We start from the raw sequence: 21031 nt of genomic DNA on the forward strand, positions 1-21031 counted from the left end.
TCTTGTTTTCATAGGTGTTGGCTCCAGGCTCAGGGTCTCCTGCCACATACTTAATCCGTCCTGTGAAATTGAAACCACTGCATCTCATACCCTCATCAGCACCACAGTATTTCAACCCCGGTCACTCATCGCCAGTTCAACGCTTCTAGTAGACGTGTTAGTGTTGGCTCCTAACTTAAGGTACGTTATCTCAGAACACTAGGTAATCGTGCTTTTGTCTCTGCCTGTTACAGACCGTGCCATATCCTCCTTTGCCTGTTCGTCTGCCTGCCTGCCTGCCTGCCCCCCCCCCCCACCCGCCTGCCCCCTCCCCCCAGATCTCCTTCGTTCCCCTTGTCCTTTTTTTCCAATCAAACTGTCAACGGTTCCTTGTGTGGAGTTGTGCATTTGGGTCCACCAGCCAGTAGCCAGTTGGTCCATCTTAACAGAGTACTCTTCGCCGAAGCTGTGAACACTTGGTTCATTTTGGCAAGCGCCAAGGTTCCTTGAGGCAATAATTCTGAATGAAAAGCAACACATTTATTGGATCAAAATATCCATATAAGTTATGTGCTGGGACTTCCTTTAGATATGAACTTGTTTCATCTGGTCTGGTGAATAATGCCTGAAAACTTAAGCAAAGTCAGCCATCCTCAAATCTTCACAGATCTTTACCAAACTCTCTTCTCTTAAGAGAGACAAATATCAACAAATATGTACTGTATACATTGTTGCATGTTGCAAGCTCTTACCAAGATAGCCAGCTATACTTTGTAATCTACTACTCATCTACTACCCATCTACTACCCTACTACTACTGTACTCATGAACATGAATGAACTCATAAACATGAATTTAAAAAGACAATCTCCCTTCATCTTGTATTACCTTGAATTTGTCAATCTCCTACAATTGCTTTGAAAGCTTTTCATTGCTGTATGTGCTGTGTGTATTCTCTTTTGTACTCGCAAACCTACATATTCTAACCACAAAGACCAGTTTCTGCAAATGACATGCCTGGACATACATCTACAGATATGCTGTGAGAACCTGCTTTTTAATCCAGGCACACCTTAGGGAAACACTGAAATGACCCTGGATCAGTAGAGAGGCTGAGAACTCACTTCCTCTGGGTCTGGACAGTAAATTCAACTGCATATATTTCACGTATATAACATTCCAGTGTAACAAGAACTAAATGTACGTTTGTCCTTATAGTTTGTTTGTGCTGTTTTGCTGTTTACAACAACTGACTTCTCAGATTCAGCAGCATTCAGCAGATTAGACAGCACTTCACAAAGCAACTTACCTGGATGTCCCTCCACCCACGACCCAGGATCACTCCACCCACGACCCGGGATGCGAGAGGTCTTCACCAGGCTAAATTCTTGTGAGTTGAGAAAGCCTGGGAACAAGATTACAGGATCAGTGATGAGGGCTAAAATTGTAAGCTCACCATGTCTGGGTCCCTGTGCAGAGTCTGGTGTCCTCGCTGCTTCCGCCCATGGCTGCCCTTCGATGAGCTCCAGCTGTCTTTGCGGCAGCCTCCTCTCCTCCTGTGTACAGTACCAGATGCCTCTGAGCTGGCTGGATGGACGCACGGCTATGCTGGAGGACAGAGTGACGAGGGAGGGAGACTTAGGAACATGAAGACATGGAGACAAACTCGCACATGCAGCCATACACACTACCTTGTCAACATCACCCTCCCTTCCTTTGCAGCTTCAGTCACCACACTACAAGGTTAGCATTCTGCCCAGAAACACTGGGCAAAAGTTTTAGTGTGTGCTAACATGGCTTCTAAAGATGAAATAATAATTGGGTTGTGTTTCTCTCTTCGGTTCTCAGCCTCTTAGAGCCAAGACCTGATTTGTTCCAGAGATCAATCCCATCAGCCATCCCTTCCAACCCCGCCCTGCCTCTCCTCCATGTCCCATAAAACGCCTTGCATGTGTATGTGCAACGTGCACAATCAGTTCTAGACAATCTCCCCATGTTTGCATATGAATGCCAAACACTGTCGTGTGAAGGGTCTGGAGCAACAAGGATCATCCCAGAAACTATCAGGGATTAGTTCTGGGCTCATTGTGAGAAACTTGCAGAGGAAGGTTGTTGATATCCTCCAATTTGTTTCTTTGGACACTTGGTTGGACTTCCTAATGGGCTTTACTACAGCCTGGCTGATTACTCATTTGGAAAGGTTGAGCTTCCCACAGCTCAAAGTTCGTGAGCATGAGACAGGATGAGTGCTGTGCCCTTCCCTGCATTGACGCACCCTAATAATGCCATCCCTGCCCAGACACACTGCACATCCCAGGCAGCACACTTTGTATGTTTGCACAGCTCCTCGTTGCAGATACTGGCTGTCATCCCCCCTCCTCCGTCTCTCTGCTCTGAGCTGCACTCCATCCAGCCAAAACAGACCGACTTGCTGACATGTTACTTCACTCACTCAGCAAAGGCACGAAAGGCTATTAGCCGCCCGCCTTTGCATGTTCCTCAATGAAGGAAAATGTATGTCTGTATAAACAAAGACCAGCTAAAGGGGGGGGGGGGGGGGGTATCCAATCCAGTCATCCTAGAATCAGCCTTCGAAGATAAGGATGAACGCACAGGAATGTTTGTCATAAAAAGATTCCTAAGCAGGATCTTGCTGTGTGAATGAGCTCTTTGTTTACAGCCAAGGTTTGTGGGCTCAGTTAATCAAATGGATTATGGCTAGACCACCAATTCTCAAAAAAACAAACACCCCAGTCCCATGCTTTCACTATGGTGTGTGTGTGAGTGTCTGCTAAAGCTTGAAAATTTGATAGATGAAGCAGATTGGTGTCAAATTGGCCACCACCTTAATCAGTTCAGAGTCAGTGAGTCAGATGGCTGAGCGGTTAGGGAATCGGGCTATTAATCAGAAGGTTGCCAGTTCGATTCCCTGTCTTGGCAAAATGACGTTGTGTCCTTGGACAAGGCACTTCACCCTACTTGCCTCGGGGGAATGTCCCCGTACTTACTGTAAGTTGCTCTGGATAAGAGTGTCTGCTAAATGACTAAATGTAGTTCATTTTGTCAACCATAATCTGATGGAAAATATTTCTTCATGACTTACTATCCCATGATGATGACAAGATGGAAACCTGACTGCCAAACAAGGATGCCCTTTTCATTCACATGACCCAACTACATCAAGGCCTGAGGTTTTCTTTGAGTAATTCCATATTTGAGACCGTTGTCTCTTTTCAGAAAGGGCCTATGTGAACACACACACTGTACACACATACCGAAATATAGAGTTAGTATCACTGTACAGCTGTAGAGAATACAAAATACATAGTCTTGTGGCATCTTCTCTCTGTTCCAGATAGTACCGTTCTATACATACCACTGGATGGTGCTATTTCTTTGAGCTAGGTAACCTTCATCTTAGTGCAAAGTGAGACGAATGACACATTAGACGGTACTGCAGCGTAATGTGAGAGAGGTTGTTTGGTTTTAGTCTGAAATGTATTATATTATACTGCATCTAATGACACATGTTTGTTTTGATGCAGGTCTAGAAAGTTAGTGCTGTGCATTTGGCTCTCTGTTTTTCACTCATTTCACTAACTTTCATGGTTATGGTGAACCATAACATTTTGCAATTGAGGTAGCTTTCTCTGTATTTACAGAATGGTTGGGAAGGATAGTTTAGAGAGCAGAGCCATTATAAGTCATTGTACTTTGTTTAATTGCCAGAAGCAGCTTCAGAATAAGGATCCTATATAACATGTCCTGTGTGGGTTGAACTTGGCGAGGCTACACATGAAATAAAAAGGCTAGTCTGATAATCATTTCTAAACCCATGACCACGTGTTTTTGATCATAAAAACAAGACTTAGTTCAAGATGAACTAAAACATTTACTAAATGATTTACTAAAACATTAGTAAAAATAGCTTGCCAATCGAATCAGAACTTGTTAATGCAGGAGACTCAGAAACCTTAGCACGTCACTAGCATCTCGTCATACCACGCAGTCGGTGCACAGCTAGATAATCAGTGCTCTTGAGTACCCAGCATGCAGTGTGGCATGTCAAAAAACGCAAAGACTTGAGGAAAATAGTTCGGTTACAACGGCCATGCGAGGGATTTCAGTTGTTGTGTTCGTTCAGTTAGATGTTTGTAATGTTATTGTTTGTTAGTTAATATAATCTTGTTGGTCACCCTGAGTGTGCGTGTAGTTTAATCCGAACAGAGAGTCTACTATCAAAGGTTTCACTCGCAAGGGGCTGGACGTGGGCCGTACCCTAGCCAGTTGTTTATGAAGTTATTCTGGTTTGACTGAGATTCTGGAAAGAGATCTACTCAAGAAGAGAGTCAATATATCAAGCCATCTGTGAGAAAATGTGAAGACATTGTTGCGGTTAATGTGTTTGGATTGTGGGAGGCAACGATTGGACTACACCTAAACCTCATGCGGCTGCTGCAGCATTTCTGCTTTGGCGTGACCTGCGCTGGGAGAGAGAGAAACAGCATGGATGGGGATAGTGTGCGGGCAGATGTGTCTTTATATAGGGTGAAATGGAATGAGAAATGCAATACAAAATGTCTGAAAGGGGTGTATTTATGTAAATGTCCACATTGCCTCAATATCTTTGTGTCAATAAATAAAATATAATTTTGACTGATGGTTTTTCAAACCTTATTGGCTTCAAGGTGACATCATTCTGATGTACAATGCGCAATTTCATGCAATTTTACCTTAAAATGTCAACCGTTTCTTCACCTTTGTCCCAAAGCTGACCAAAGCTATTCATAAAATCTCAACAGTTGGTGTGTAGCAGAGAGGATAAAGAGACTGACTTGTAACCTTATGCCCAGGGGCGGAGCAAGACTCAGTGCAGTGGGGGCGGAGCTTCATCATGGGGCCCTCTGCTACCAAGTCATTTTAAAATTAAAAACGTAAAAAAAACGGTAAAATATCTGATGAATGCATATGTTATAATGTGTCACATGTTCAGCCAAGTAAGCCTATATGTCAAATAAGACACAAAGAAAAGCCACATTTGTTGACAAGTTTGTATTGACGAACAAAGAAAACAGTTTGCCAGTCAAATAAAATATTTTCAACACCACGGACAGCAACAGCTGATCGACAGCGATGGTGCTGAACAGGCTAAGTTCGCTCAATCAGTGCCACAGTATTTCTTACAATTTTGTTGTCTGCTTAACGATCCTCCAGAACAAATGAATCTAACAAAACTATACACATATCCCTTATTAAATCTTCATCCTCCTCCTTCACGGTGGAAAATTTGCCAACCACTTTGTCCTTGTCAATATGTATGTCCCGCTCCACACACAGAAAGGTGAGATTTGACAGTCTGGCCTCATCCATGCACGAACGCAAGTAGGCTATGTCTTAATGAGACATAGACGGCTGAGACTTCGTTCGGCACGGAATGTAGCGTTTTGTTGCCTGGCAATTGTTATTGTTGTGCTGGTTTACCATAGCCATGAGTTAAGTGACTGTTACGTAACTTACGTTTGATAAAAATAGCTGGATTAACGGAATGTGGTAGCACGAGATCAGAAGCCGCAGTTAGCTTCTTTCAGCTAATTATCTGCATTGTGTCACTAAGGGAGGGCCCCTTTCTCGTAAGGTGACGCAAGATCGGCGGCGTTTGGAGGCCCCCTGACTGGCACGGGGCCCTGGGGCGGCCGCACCCATGCACCCACGCTATCTCCGCTACTGCTTATGCCTTATGAGTTCAAATCCCCATTCAGCCTTTTGTTGTTGGCCAACTACATGAAGTACCTTTGCTCTCTTGTTGTCCAACTCTCCCTCTTCTACAATGTACATTTTTATAATATTTTGCCATTTTGCGGAGGAACCCGCATCGCTGCTTGCAGCTATATTTGGTTTTGTGTTTACAGTTTTGAGAAAATGGTGGACCGTTTCAAGAAATGTGTTTTAGCAATCGTGAAAAACTGTAATAAAGAATAAAATCGACCAGACGAGTCAGGTACATAATCGGAAATACAATACCATCAACATCCACCGGGGCCGTTGCCTCAAGCCGAGGAGCGAGGGGTGGGGGTCTGGCTACAACAGATGAGGGAGTGAAACAGCTCATTAGGGGAATGTAGTGCAGGTGTGTGAGGGGTAACTCCTCTGGTGACCTGGACCTTTGGAGCCGGGCTGGAAGTGTGACAGTCACACAATCAATCATTCAAACAACAAAACATTGAATACATTCCTCCATGTATTCCTGGTTAGTTCCTGGTTAGTCAGTCAAACACACCAGAGTCAGGATGATCAGTGATACAGGAAGCACTTGATTTACTAAACCCACTGAGACCAAACAAGTCCAGAGCAAAGCTCTGAGTTAACATAAACACAACATTTCAAATACTTGTCCCAAGCATCACCACATCCTTAATTATCCTGCTTCATTCAACTGTTGCGCTGGTCAACCCTCTTCCTGCAGATTTGGAACCACAATTGGAACAAATATGATTCAGCTTGTCAGCAAGGTAATTATTAGAATCTGGTGTTTTGGATTAGGGTTGAACTCAATCAATCACCACCTGCCCCTCTATAAATACAATTGACTAGTTACACGTCTACATATCCAACACACGCAGCTGCTGTTTGTCCACGAGTCTGAATTTTTGCCTCTATTAATACAAGTTGTCTGAGGTGAGGTTGTTTTTGTATAATGTCTAGAAAGACCATGAGTCCTCGTCTTACGCTGGGTGCTTTGATCTGTAAGTACCTGGTCTCTCTGGGCTGCTCCTTGGTGAGCAGGAGGACTACTTTTATATTTACATTATCATTCAAGTTTGTCTGGGTTTGAAGTTGTAGAATTAGATTATGGTTTGTGACTGGATTCACTGTAAGGTAACTCCTATCGCTCCCTCCTTTTAAAAATGTAAACTTGAATGTTATGGAATGATCACAGTTCCAGAGACATCGTGAAACTATTTCCGAAGTCATTTGTTCTGGGTTACTTTAGTGAAAGGTGTGTATTTTTAGTTATTTGACTATGGGTTAAATTGGAGCCAGAATGGTCAAAGTAAGGTGAAATGGATAATGGAATTGATTACAAAGCAAACATGTTACAAAATGAAGGTTTTTACCTACTCCACTATGATTATTGTTAATCAGAGAACAAGAGGTGAGGAAGGAGTAGGACAAGCCAGAGCTGAAAGTGCTTAGGAGATTAAGAATCCACAGAACAATGCTTCATAATTCCCTTTTATACCAAACTATAATAATTAGAACAACCAGACCACATCTTGACCCTTAACAACATGCAACAGTAAGTTACAAAATGAGGTGAGACCATCAAGTAGACTCCATCCAGCAACTCCAGATTTTAGCCTGAGAGGTGGGGGCAGGGTGACACTCAGCCTTGCATTACTTCAATGAATTGTTGGTTTCCGTTTATGAAATGTAAAGGGGTGGGGGTGAGTTTCTTGTCTTTCCACAAATATCCAGAAGGCGTTGTAGATGTTGCAAATGCATCTGGGTCCAACTGTATATGATGCTCTGGGTCCAACTGTATATGATGCTCTGGGTCCAACTGTATATGATGCTCTGGGTCCAACTGTATATGATGCTCTGGGTCCAACTGTATATGATGCTCTGGGTCCAACTGTATATGATGCTCTGGGTCCAACTGTATATGATGCTCTGGGTACAACTGTATATGATGCTCTGGGTACAACTGTATATGATGCTCTGGGTCCAACTGTATATGATGCTCTGGGTCCAACTGTATATGATGCTCTGGGTCCAACTGTATATGATGCTCTGGGTCCAACTGTATATGATGCTCTGGGTCCAACTGTATATGATGCTCTGGGTCCAACTGTATATGATGCTCTGGGTCCAACTGTATATGATGCTCTGGGTACAACTGTATATGATGCTCTAGGAATGTTTACGGTCCATATTTGACCAACTGCCAGATTGTGATTGTGATCTTTCTGTCTTTTTCAGTGCTGGCATGTTGTATGTCTACAGGAGCAGGTAAAACTCAGAGCCTGATTGTCCAAGGGAGGATCTGCTTTTTGTAAACGATTGACAATTATAATTTGTACTGTTTCAGTGACTACAGACATCTGTGAAGGTCAGCAGGCCACCCTGAACTGTGGTACGTTGCTACACTGTTACAGTTGTACAGTTGCCTTGCTATACTGTTTCCCACAGCATTGAAGTTACATTAATGGTAAGAGAATGGGGCTTAACTTTTTCCTGTTTCCAGGGAGTTCTGTGATCAACGTGGTCAGTGCTAACTATGGACGCACCGACCGTGTGACCTGCATCTCTGGTCGTCCACGACATCAGATTCGCAACACCAACTGCCTCAACCCCACAACCTTCCCGTTGGTGACTAGCATGTAAGACACGTGCACGCACACAGACATGCGTGTTTGCTTTTTCTCACACTCATTTTGCTCCTTCCACCTTCCCAGGTGCAATGGGCATACAAGCTGTTCTCTGGATGCCTCCAACTCTGTGTTCTCTGATCCCTGTTATGGAACCTACAAATACCTGCATGTGATCTACAACTGCATTCCCCCAAGTTGGTATTTGTGTGTTTGATTGTGTGTGTGTATAGCGTTGACACTGACATATTTGTACTATTACTGTTTCAGAGACGACAGTGATCTGTGAAGGTCAGCAGGCTACCCTAAACTGTGGTATGTTGTAACACTGAATGCTGTTGCCCTACTATGCTGTTAATAGTTCCACACGGCATACACTTTGATGGTAAGAAAGCAGAGGTAATAACTTCCTGTTTCCAGGGAGTTCTCATATCAACGTTGTCAGTGCTAACTATGGACGCACAGACAGGGTGACCTGCGTCACTGGTCGTCCACCAAGCCAGATTAGCAACACCAACTGCCTCAACCCCACAACCTTGCTGTCGGTGGCTGGCATGTAAGACACGTGCACGCACACAGACATGCGTGTTCTCTCTCACACACACACTCACACACTTATTTTGCTCCTTCCCAGGTGCAATGGACATACAAGCTGTTCTCTGTCTGCCTCCAACTCTGTGTTCTCTGATCCCTGTTATGGAACCTACAAATACCTGTATGTGACCTATACCTGCACATGACCTACACCTGCGGTAAGTGATCTTTACATCACTCTGTATGAGTGACGTGTGTGTCTTTTATAATATAATATTTGTTGACTGGCACTTTCTGTTTCAGTGAGTATTGTTGGGTCGAAGGAGTGGACCTGGATGTGAACCTGTTCCAATGCCAAAGACTGGTTCAATATTGAATAAATTCCACCATTTTCCACCATTTACATGTATCAGTGTGTTGTGGTTGTTTCCAGGTCAGTCAGAAACGCATCAGGGACAATATGGATCATTGATGTAGGAAGCACTTGATTTACTAAACCCACTGAGACAAAGTCCAGAGCAAAGCTCTGAGTTAAAACAAAACCTACCTGGTTTCAAATACTTTTCCCAGGCATCACCACATCCTGTTCTTAGTGTTATGAAATGTAGTTATTATTCAATCCTTTCCAGCCGGAACATACAAAACAATTATTCCCATGGTTCCTGCCTTAATATCTTTGCTGTCCACACAAATTATTTCTGAACTGCCAGATACCTGGCATGTAAGACACGTGCACGCACACAGACATGCGCGTTCTCTCTCACAAACGCACACTAATATTTGATAGCCAAATCCTTGGCCTGAATACTTCCACTGCAAACATTTATCATATCTTGGTGCATCTTAACAAGCCAAGATTACACATTTGTGTGGCAGATGGCCTATTTTAAAATAGAAATTCCCACATTAAAAAGCATAATGACAGTTTGTATGATTTGAAATTGTCATTTGTCATCACACTAGCATTTTTAATTATCACGGTAAACAATTACACTGCAATGAACTGAAATTACACAAGTTAAAATAACAACCTGTAATTATTACTTGTGAACGAATATCATTAACGTCATACTAAACCTAGCTGTCAAATGAGGTAAACCAATCCTTCGTTTCCTCTTCTGAGCCTATGCAGGTCGTGAAAAAGTATCCGAAGACAGTCGGTAGATGAACGAATCATTTCCTCTACTGAGGAACTGTCCCGATGCGCGGCCACGAGAAAATGAACATATCGCTCTGAGACTACTCGTTACTCCTGAGTCATACTAAAGATTTGTTAAAATTAACTAATCATTCACGAAGGCCACATCACTACAGGCTACATGTAATCAATTACAGTAGTTGGGGACGGTGGACACATCACTTAAAAGTCGTACTGCAGTATATAACATGCATAGCTACTTTGCACTACTACCTAATAATACAGTATACAATTATTTCAAAGCCTATTTTGAGAGCTGTAAATATACTGGATGTTTTAGGTCTACAAAAGGACAAGGAAACATGTCAACAGATATTCTCATTCAAACTATCTTCTACTGTACTCATTTGCTTAGTCATAGATGAGTTTCTCTTCTGATCTCTATCTTGACCTCTGGTCCAATGCATGATAGTGTGGCATCCTGACAGTCCCCCTGGTCTTTAGGTTGGGGTCGGTTTGAGAGCCAAGGAGCTATATTGCTGACTAACACTGACAAGGTACACTGAAAAGTTTCTTCTAAAATGTTCCACTCATCCATACAGGCTCTCTCACCCAGGTCTGCAGTTCATCAACTGAAAGCTGCTCTTGATTGAATTAACAACTGCTCAGGGGACAGGCTATATGCATGCCTGTATTTTAACTATTTAGTAGGCTATAGTTGTCAGGGTGTTTCCTCGCTCCATGTAAAAGCCAGGGGCTCCGTGCTAAAAAGCTGTTCTGGTCCTGCCCTCGTTGGAAGTTTGGTCTGCAGTCGGAAGAAATCTCCCTCTCTCCTGATGATGAAATGGTTTACCTGATATCGCCAACTTGTAGTGATTTCCTTCCTGGTCCTCTTCCTACTGTCCCTCCACTAGCTCCATCCTTCTAGGTGCAGTTCTGACAACACCCAGATAGAAGTCAAAGAAGGACATCAAAGCAATAGAACACTGCTCTGAAACTAAAAAGCGACTTTGTGAAGCAGAGGATAACAAGGGTACAGACAAACACATAACCGAATGCTGTAAATAAACCAAAATGACACCATGACATGTCCAAACCTTCAGGGTTGATTTCAGCAACATCTAGCGATTTCAATTTGCACTGTGACAGAATATGTTATGTTCCCGGCCTGATCCCGGCCAGGTTTTCTGTTTGTTCTGTTTTGTTCTTGTTTTCATAGGTGTTGGCTCCAGGCTCAGGGTCTCCTGCCACATACTTAATCCGTCCTGTGAAATTGAAACCACTGCATCTCATACCCTCATCAGCACCACAGTATTTCAACCCCGGTCACTCATCGCCAGTTCAACGCTTCTAGTAGACGTGTTAGTGTTGGCTCCTAACTTAAGGTACGTTATCTCAGAACACTAGGTAATCGTGCTTTTGTCTCTGCCTGTTACAGACCGTGCCATATCCTCCTTTGCCTGTTCGTCTGCCTGCCTGCCTGCCTGCCCCCCCCCCCCACCCGCCTGCCCCCTCCCCCCAGATCTCCTTCGTTCCCCTTGTCCTTTTTTTCCAATCAAACTGTCAACGGTTCCTTGTGTGGAGTTGTGCATTTGGGTCCACCAGCCAGTAGCCAGTTGGTCCATCTTAACAGAGTACTCTTCGCCGAAGCTGTGAACACTTGGTTCATTTTGGCAAGCGCCAAGGTTCCTTGAGGCAATAATTCTGAATGAAAAGCAACACATTTATTGGATCAAAATATCCATATAAGTTATGTGCTGGGACTTCCTTTAGATATGAACTTGTTTCATCTGGTCTGGTGAATAATGCCTGAAAACTTAAGCAAAGTCAGCCATCCTCAAATCTTCACAGATCTTTACCAAACTCTCTTCTCTTAAGAGAGACAAATATCAACAAATATGTACTGTATACATTGTTGCATGTTGCAAGCTCTTACCAAGATAGCCAGCTATACTTTGTAATCTACTACTCATCTACTACCCATCTACTACCCTACTACTACTGTACTCATGAACATGAATGAACTCATAAACATGAATTTAAAAAGACAATCTCCCTTCATCTTGTATTACCTTGAATTTGTCAATCTCCTACAATTGCTTTGAAAGCTTTTCATTGCTGTATGTGCTGTGTGTATTCTCTTTTGTACTCGCAAACCTACATATTCTAACCACAAAGACCAGTTTCTGCAAATGACATGCCTGGACATACATCTACAGATATGCTGTGAGAACCTGCTTTTTAATCCAGGCACACCTTAGGGAAACACTGAAATGACCCTGGATCAGTAGAGAGGCTGAGAACTCACTTCCTCTGGGTCTGGACAGTAAATTCAACTGCATATATTTCACGTATATAACATTCCAGTGTAACAAGAACTAAATGTACGTTTGTCCTTATAGTTTGTTTGTGCTGTTTTGCTGTTTACAACAACTGACTTCTCAGATTCAGCAGCATTCAGCAGATTAGACAGCACTTCACAAAGCAACTTACCTGGATGTCCCTCCACCCACGACCCAGGATCACTCCACCCACGACCCGGGATGCGAGAGGTCTTCACCAGGCTAAATTCTTGTGAGTTGAGAAAGCCTGGGAACAAGATTACAGGATCAGTGATGAGGGCTAAAATTGTAAGCTCACCATGTCTGGGTCCCTGTGCAGAGTCTGGTGTCCTCGCTGCTTCCGCCCATGGCTGCCCTTCGATGAGCTCCAGCTGTCTTTGCGGCAGCCTCCTCTCCTCCTGTGTACAGTACCAGATGCCTCTGAGCTGGCTGGATGGACGCACGGCTATGCTGGAGGACAGAGTGACGAGGGAGGGAGACTTAGGAACATGAAGACATGGAGACAAACTCGCACATGCAGCCATACACACTACCTTGTCAACATCACCCTCCCTTCCTTTGCAGCTTCAGTCACCACACTACAAGGTTAGCATTCTGCCCAGAAACACTGGGCAAAAGTTTTAGTGTGTGCTAACATGGCTTCTAAAGATGAAATAATAATTGGGTTGTGTTTCTCTCTTCGGTTCTCAGCCTCTTAGAGCCAAGACCTGATTTGTTCCAGAGATCAATCCCATCAGCCATCCCTTCCAACCCCGCCCTGCCTCTCCTCCATGTCCCATAAAACGCCTTGCATGTGTATGTGCAACGTGCACAATCAGTTCTAGACAATCTCCCCATGTTTGCATATGAATGCCAAACACTGTCGTGTGAAGGGTCTGGAGCAACAAGGATCATCCCAGAAACTATCAGGGATTAGTTCTGGGCTCATTGTGAGAAACTTGCAGAGGAAGGTTGTTGATATCCTCCAATTTGTTTCTTTGGACACTTGGTTGGACTTCCTAATGGGCTTTACTACAGCCTGGCTGATTACTCATTTGGAAAGGTTAAGCTTCCCACAGCTCAAAGTTCGTGAGCATGAGACAGGATGAGTGCTGTGCCCTTCCCTGCATTGACGCACCCTAATAATGCCATCCCTGCCCAGACACACTGCACATCCCAGGCAGCACACTTTGTATGTTTGCACAGCTCCTCGTTGCAGATACTGGCTGTCATCCCCCCTCCTCCGTCTCTCTGCTCTGAGCTGCACTCCATCCAGCCAAAACAGACCGACTTGCTGACATGTTACTTCACTCACTCAGCAAAGGCACGAAAGGCTATTAGCCGCCCGCCTTTGCATGTTCCTCAATGAAGGAAAATGTATGTCTGTATAAACAAAGACCAGCTAAAGGGGGGGGGGGGGGGGTATCCAATCCAGTCATCCTAGAATCAGCCTTCGAAGATAAGGATGAACGCACAGGAATGTTTGTCATAAAAAGATTCCTAAGCAGGATCTTGCTGTGTGAATGAGCTCTTTGTTTACAGCCAAGGTTTGTGGGCTCAGTTAATCAAATGGATTATGGCTAGACCACCAATTCTCAAAAAAACAAACACCCCAGTCCCATGCTTTCACTATGGTGTGTGTGTGAGTGTCTGCTAAAGCTTGAAAATTTGATAGATGAAGCAGATTGGTGTCAAATTGGCCACCACCTTAATCAGTTCAGAGTCAGTGAGTCAGATGGCTGAGCGGTTAGGGAATCGGGCTATTAATCAGAAGGTTGCCAGTTCGATTCCCTGTCTTGGCAAAATGACGTTGTGTCCTTGGACAAGGCACTTCACCCTACTTGCCTCGGGGGAATGTCCCCGTACTTACTGTAAGTTGCTCTGGATAAGAGTGTCTGCTAAATGACTAAATGTAGTTCATTTTGTCAACCATAATCTGATGGAAAATATTTCTTCATGACTTACTATCCCATGATGATGACAAGATGGAAACCTGACTGCCAAACAAGGATGCCCTTTTCATTCACATGACCCAACTACATCAAGGCCCGAGGTTTTCTTTGAGTAATTCCATATTTGAGACCGTTGTCTCTTTTCAGAAAGGGCCTATGTGAACACACACACTGTACACACATACCGAAATATAGAGTTAGTATCACTGTACAGCTGTAGAGAATACAAAATACATAGTCTTGTGGCATCTTCTCTCTGTTCCAGATAGTACCGTTCTATACATACCACTGGATGGTGCTATTTCTTTGAGCTAGGTAACCTTCATCTTAGTGCAAAGTGAGACGAATGACACATTAGACGGTACTGCAGCGTAATGTGAGAGAGGTTGTTTGGTTTTAGTCTGAAATGTATTATATTATACTGCATCTAATGACACATGTTTGTTTTGATGCAGGTCTAGAAAGTTAGTGCTGTGCATTTGGCTCTCTGTTTTTCACTCATTTCACTAACTTTCATGGTTATGGTGAACCATAACATTTTGCAATTGAGGTAGCTTTCTCTGTATTTACAGAATGGTTGGGAAGGATAGTTTAGAGAGCAGAGCCATTATAAGTCATTGTACTTTGTTTAATTGCCAGAAGCAGCTTCAGAATAAGGATCCTATATAACATGTCCTGTGTGGGTTGAACTTGGCGAGGCTACACATGAAATAAAAAGGCTAGTCTGATAATCATTTCTAAACCCATGACCACGTGTTTTTGATCATAAAAACAAGACTTAGTTCAAGATGAACTAAAACATTTACTAAATGATTTACTAAAACATTAGTAAAAATAGCTTGCCAATCGAATCAGAACTTGTTAATGCAGGAGACTCAGAAACCTTAGCACGTCACTAGCATCTCGTCATACCACGCAGTCGGTGCACAGCTAGATAATCAGTGCTCTTGAGTACCCAGCATGCAGTGTGGCATGTCAAAAAACGCAAAGACTTGAGGAAAATAGTTCGGTTACAACGGCCATGCGAGGGATTTCAGTTGTTGTGTTCGTTCAGTTAGATGTTTGTAATGTTATTGTTTGTTAGTTAATATAATCTTGTTGGTCACCCTGAGTGTGCGTGTAGTTTAATCCGAACAGAGAGTCTACTATCAAAGGTTTCACTCGCAAGGGGCTGGACGTGGGCCGTACCCTAGCCAGTTGTTTATGAAGTTATTCTGGTTTGACTGAGATTCTGGAAAGAGATCTACTCAAGAAGAGAGTCAATATATCAAGCCATCTGTGAGAAAATGTGAAGACATTGTTGCGGTTAATGTGTTTGGATTGTGGGAGGCAACGATTGGACTACACCTAAACCTCATGCGGCTGCTGCAGCATTTCTGCTTTGGCGTGACCTGCGCTGGGAGAGAGAGAAACAGCATGGATGGGGATAGTGTGCGGGCAGATGTGTCTTTATATAGGGTGAAATGGAATGAGAAATGCAATACAAAATGTCTGAAAGGGGTGTATTTATGTAAATGTCCACATTGCCTCAATATCTTTGTGTCAATAAATAAAATATAATTTTGACTGATGGTTTTTCAAACCTTATTGGCTTCAAGGTGACATCATTCTGATGTACAATGCGCAATTTCATGCAATTTTACCTTAAAATGTCAACCGTTTCTTCACCTTTGTCCCAAAGCTGACCAAAGCTATTCATAAAATCTCAACAGTTGGTGTGTAGCAGAGAGGATAAAGAGACTGACTTGTAACCTTATGCCCAGGGGCGGAGCAAGACTCAGTGCAGTGGGGGCGGAGCTTCATCATGGGGCCCTCTGCTACCAAGTCATTTTAAAATTAAAAACGTAAAAAAAACGGTAAAATATCTGATGAATGCATATGTTATAATGTGTCACATGTTCAGCCAAGTAAGCCTATATGTCAAATAAGACACAAAGAAAAGCCACATTTGTTGACAAGTTTGTATTGACGAACAAAGAAAACAGTTTGCCAGTCAAATAAAATATTTTCAACACCACGGACAGCAACAGCTGATCGACAGCGATGGTGCTGAACAGGCTAAGTTCGCTCAATCAGTGCCACAGTATTTCTTACAATTTTGTTGTCTGCTTAACGATCCTCCAGAACAAATGAATCTAACAAAACTATACACATATCCCTTATTAAATCTTCATCCTCCTCCTTCACGGTGGAAAATTTGCCAACCACTTTGTCCTTGTCAATATGTATGTCCCGCTCCACACACAGAAAGGTGAGATTTGACAGTCTGGCCTCATCCATGCACGAACGCAAGTAGGCTATGTCTTAATGAGACATAGACGGCTGAGACTTCGTTCGGCACGGAATGTAGCGTTTTGTTGCCTGGCAATTGTTATTGTTGTGCTGGTTTACCATAGCCATGAGTTAAGTGACTGTTACGTAACTTACGTTTGATAAAAATAGCTGGATTAACGGAATGTGGTAGCACGAGATCAGAAGCCGCAGTTAGCTTCTTTCAGCTAATTATCTGCATTGTGTCACTAAGGGAGGGCCCCTTTCTCGTAAGGTGACGCAAGATCGGCGGCGTTTGGAGGCCCCCTGACTGGCACGGGGCCCTGGGGCGGCCGCACCCATGCACCCACGCTATCTCCGCTACTGCTTATGCCTTATGAGTTCAAATCCCCATTCAGCCTTTTGTTGTTGGCCAACTACATGAAGTACCTTTGCTCTCTTGTTGTCCAACTCTCCCTCTTCTACAATGTACATTTTTATAATATTTTGCCATTTTGCGGAGGAACCCGCATCGCTGCTTGCAGCTATATTTGGTTTTGTGTTTACAGTTTTGAGAAAATGGTGGACCGTTTCAAGAAATGTGTTTTAGCAATCGTGAAAAACTGTAATAAAGAATAAAATCGACCAGACGAGTCAGGTACATAATCGGAAATACAATACCATCAACATCCACCGGGGCCGTTGCCTCAAGCCGAGGAGCGAGGGGTGGGGGTCTGGCTACAACAGATGAGGGAGTGAAACAGCTCATTAGGGGAATGTAGTGCAGGTGTGTGAGGGGTAACTCCTCTGGTGACCTGGACCTTTGGAGCCGGGCTGGAAGTGTGACAGTCACACAATCAATCATTCAAACAACAAAACATTGAATACATTCCTCCATGTATTCCTGGTTAGTTCCTGGTTAGTCAGTCAAACACACCAGAGTCAGGATGATCAGTGATACAGGAAGCACTTGATTTACTAAACCCACTGAGACCAAACAAGTCCAGAGCAAAGCTCTGAGTTAACATAAACACAACATTTCAAATACTTGTCCCAAGCATCACCACATCCTTAATTATCCTGCTTCATTCAACTGTTGGGCTGGTCAACCCTCTTCCTGCAGATTTGGAACCACAATTGGAACAAATATGATTCAGCTTGTCAGCAAGGTAATTATTAGAATCTGGTGTTTTGGATTAGGGTTGAACTCAATCAATCACCACCTGCCCCTCTATAAATACAATTGACTAGTTACACGTCTACATATCCAACACACGCAGCTGCTGTTTGTCCACGAGTCTGAATTTTTGCCTCTATTAATACAAGTTGTCTGAGGTGAGGTTGTTTTTGTATAATGTCTAGAAAGACCATGAGTCCTCGTCTTACGCTGGGTGCTTTGATCTGTAAGTACCTGGTCTCTCTGGGCTGCTCCTTGGTGAGCAGGAGGACTACTTTTATATTTACATTATCATTCAAGTTTGTCTGGGTTTGAAGTTGTAGAATTAGATTATGGTTTGTGACTGGATTCACTGTAAGGTAACTCCTATCGCTCCCTCCTTTTAAAAATGTAAACTTGAATGTTATGGAATGATCACAGTTCCAGAGACATCGTGAAACTATTTCCGAAGTCATTTGTTCTGGGTTACTTTAGTGAAAGGTGTGTATTTTTAGTTATTTGACTATGGGTTAAATTGGAGCCAGAATGGTCAAAGTAAGGTGAAATGGATAATGGAATTGATTACAAAGCAAACATGTTACAAAATGAAGGTTTTTACCTACTCCACTATGATTATTGTTAATCAGAGAACAAGAGGTGAGGAAGGAGTAGGACAAGCCAGAGCTGAAAGTGCTTAGGAGATTAAGAATCCACAGAACAATGCTTCATAATTCCCTTTTATACCAAACTATAATAATTAGAACAACCAGACCACATCTTGACCCTTAACAACATGCAACAGTAAGTTACAAAATGAGGTGAGACCATCAAGTAGACTCCATCCAGCAACTCCAGATTTTAGCCTGAGAGGTGGGGGCAGGGTGACACTCAGCCTTGCATTACTTCAATGAATTGTTGGTTTCCGTTTATGAAATGTAAAGGGGTGGGGGTGAGTTTCTTGTCTTTCCACAAATATCCAGAAGGCGTTGTAGATGTTGCAAATGCATCTGGGTCCAACTGTATATGATGCTCTGGGTCCAACTGTATATGATGCTCTGGGTCCAACTGTATATGATGCTCTGGGTCCAACTGTATATGATGCTCTGGGTCCAACTGTATATGATGCTCTGGGTCCAACTGTATATGATGCTCTGGGTCCAACTGTATATGATGCTCTGGGTCCAACTGTATATGATGCTCTGGGTACAACTGTATATGATGCTCTGGGTCCAACTGTATATGATGCTCTGGGTCCAACTGTATATGATGCTCTGGGTCCAACTGTATATGATGCTCTGGGTCCAACTGTATATGATGCTCTGGGTCCAACTGTATATGATGCTCTGGGTCCAACTGTATATGATGCTCTGGGTCCAACTGTATATGATGCTCTGGGTCCAACTGTATATGATGCTCTGGGTCCAACTGTATATGATGCTCTGGGTACAACTGTATATGATGCTCTAGGAATGTTTACGGTCCATATTTGACCAACTGCCAGATTGTGATTGTGATCTTTCTGTCTTTTTCAGTGCTGGCATGTTGTATGTCTACAGGAGCAGGTAAAACTCAGAGCCTGATTGTCCAAGGGAGGATCTGCTTTTTGTAAACGATTGACAATTATAATTTGTACTGTTTCAGTGACTACAGACATCTGTGAAGGTCAGCAGGCCACCCTGAACTGTGGTACGTTGCTACACTGTTACAGTTGTACAGTTGCCTTGCTATACTGTTTCCCACAGCATTGAAGTTACATTAATGGTAAGAGAATGGGGCTTAACTTTTTCCTGTTTCCAGGGAGTTCTGTGATCAACGTGGTCAGTGCTAACTATGGACGCACCGACCGTGTGACCTGCATCTCTGGTCGTCCACGACATCAGATTCGCAACACCAACTGCCTCAACCCCACAACCTTCCCGTTGGTGACTAGCATGTAAGACACGTGCACGCACACAGACATGCGTGTTTGCTTTTTCTCACACTCATTTTGCTCCTTCCACCTTCCCAGGTGCAATGGGCATACAAGCTGTTCTCTGGATGCCTCCAACTCTGTGTTCTCTGATCCCTGTTATGGAACCTACAAATACCTGCATGTGATCTACAACTGCATTCCCCCAAGTTGGTATTTGTGTGTTTGATTGTGTGTGTGTATAGCGTTGACACTGACATATTTGTACTATTACTGTTTCAGAGACGACAGTGATCTGTGAAGGTCAGCAGGCTACCCTAAACTGTGGTATGTTGTAACACTGAATGCTGTTGCCCTACTATGCTGTTAATAGTTCCACACGGCATACACTTTGATGGTAAGAAAGCAGAGGTAATAACTTCCTGTTTCCAGGGAGTTCTCATATCAACGTTGTCAGTGCTAACTATGGACGCACAGACAGGGTGACCTGCGTCACTGGTCGTCCACCAAGCCAGATTAGCAACACCAACTGCCTCAACCCCACAACCTTGCTGTCGGTGGCTGGCATGTAAGACACGTGCACGCACACAGACATGCGTGTTCTCTCTCACACACACACTCACACACTTATTTTGCTCCTTCCCAGGTGCAATGGACATACAAGCTGTTCTCTGTCTGCCTCCAACTCTGTGTTCTCTGATCCCTGTTATGGAACCTACAAATACCTGTATGTGACCTATACCTGCACATGACCTACACCTGCGGTAAGTGATCTTTACATCACTCTGTATGAGTGACGTGTGTGTCTTTTATAATATAATATTTGTTGACTGGCACTTTCTGTTTCAGTGAGTATTGTTGGGTCGAAGGAGTGGACCTGGATGTGAACCTGTTCCAATGCCAAAGACTGGTTCAATATTGAATAAATTCCACCATTTTCCACCATTTACATGTATCAGTGTGTTGTGGTTGTTTCCAGGTCAGTCAGAAACGCATCAGGGACAATATGGATCATTGATGTAGGAAGCACTTGATTTACTAAACCCACTGAGACAAAGTCCAGAGCAAAGCTCTGAGTTAAAACAAAACCTACCTGGTTTCAAATACTTTTCCCAGGCATCACCACATCCTGTTCTTAGTGTTATGAAATGTAGTTATTATTCAATCCTTTCCAGCCGGAACATACAAAACAATTATTCCCATGGTTCCTGCCTTAATATCTTTGCTGTCCACACAAATTATTTCTGAACTGCCAGATACCTGGCATGTAAGACACGTGCACGCACACAGACATGCGCGTTCTCTCTCACAAACGCACACTAATATTTGATAGCCAAATCCTTGGCCTGAATACTTCCACTGCAAACATTTATCATATCTTGGTGCATCTTAACAAGCCAAGATTACACATTTGTGTGGCAGA

At 43.4% G+C, this 21031-nt stretch overlaps 2 protein-coding genes across 2 annotated transcripts; both read left to right on the forward strand.

The window, feature by feature from the left end:
• Window positions 1-6585: 6585 nt before the first annotated feature.
• LOC134018450 (L-rhamnose-binding lectin CSL3-like) lies at window positions 6586-9212 on the forward strand. The gene is made up of 9 exons (XM_062458385.1): window positions 6586-6722; window positions 7960-7989; window positions 8069-8113; window positions 8225-8360; window positions 8436-8545; window positions 8619-8663; window positions 8769-8904; window positions 8983-9100; window positions 9186-9212. The coding sequence occupies exons 1-8, from the start codon at window positions 6674-6676 to the stop codon at window positions 9086-9088; spliced, it is 657 nt and encodes a 218-aa protein (XP_062314369.1). The 5' UTR covers window positions 6586-6673; the 3' UTR covers window positions 9089-9100; window positions 9186-9212.
• Window positions 9213-17809: 8597 nt separating this feature from the next.
• LOC134018451 (L-rhamnose-binding lectin CSL3-like) lies at window positions 17810-20484 on the forward strand. The gene is made up of 9 exons (XM_062458386.1): window positions 17810-17946; window positions 19232-19261; window positions 19341-19385; window positions 19497-19632; window positions 19708-19817; window positions 19891-19935; window positions 20041-20176; window positions 20255-20372; window positions 20458-20484. The coding sequence occupies exons 1-8, from the start codon at window positions 17898-17900 to the stop codon at window positions 20358-20360; spliced, it is 657 nt and encodes a 218-aa protein (XP_062314370.1). The 5' UTR covers window positions 17810-17897; the 3' UTR covers window positions 20361-20372; window positions 20458-20484.
• The last annotated feature ends 547 nt before the right edge of the window (window positions 20485-21031 follow it).

Source organism: Osmerus eperlanus, chromosome 4 (genome assembly GCF_963692335.1).
Source record: "Osmerus eperlanus chromosome 4, fOsmEpe2.1, whole genome shotgun sequence".
Classification (NCBI taxonomy): domain Eukaryota; kingdom Metazoa; phylum Chordata; class Actinopteri; order Osmeriformes; family Osmeridae; genus Osmerus; species Osmerus eperlanus.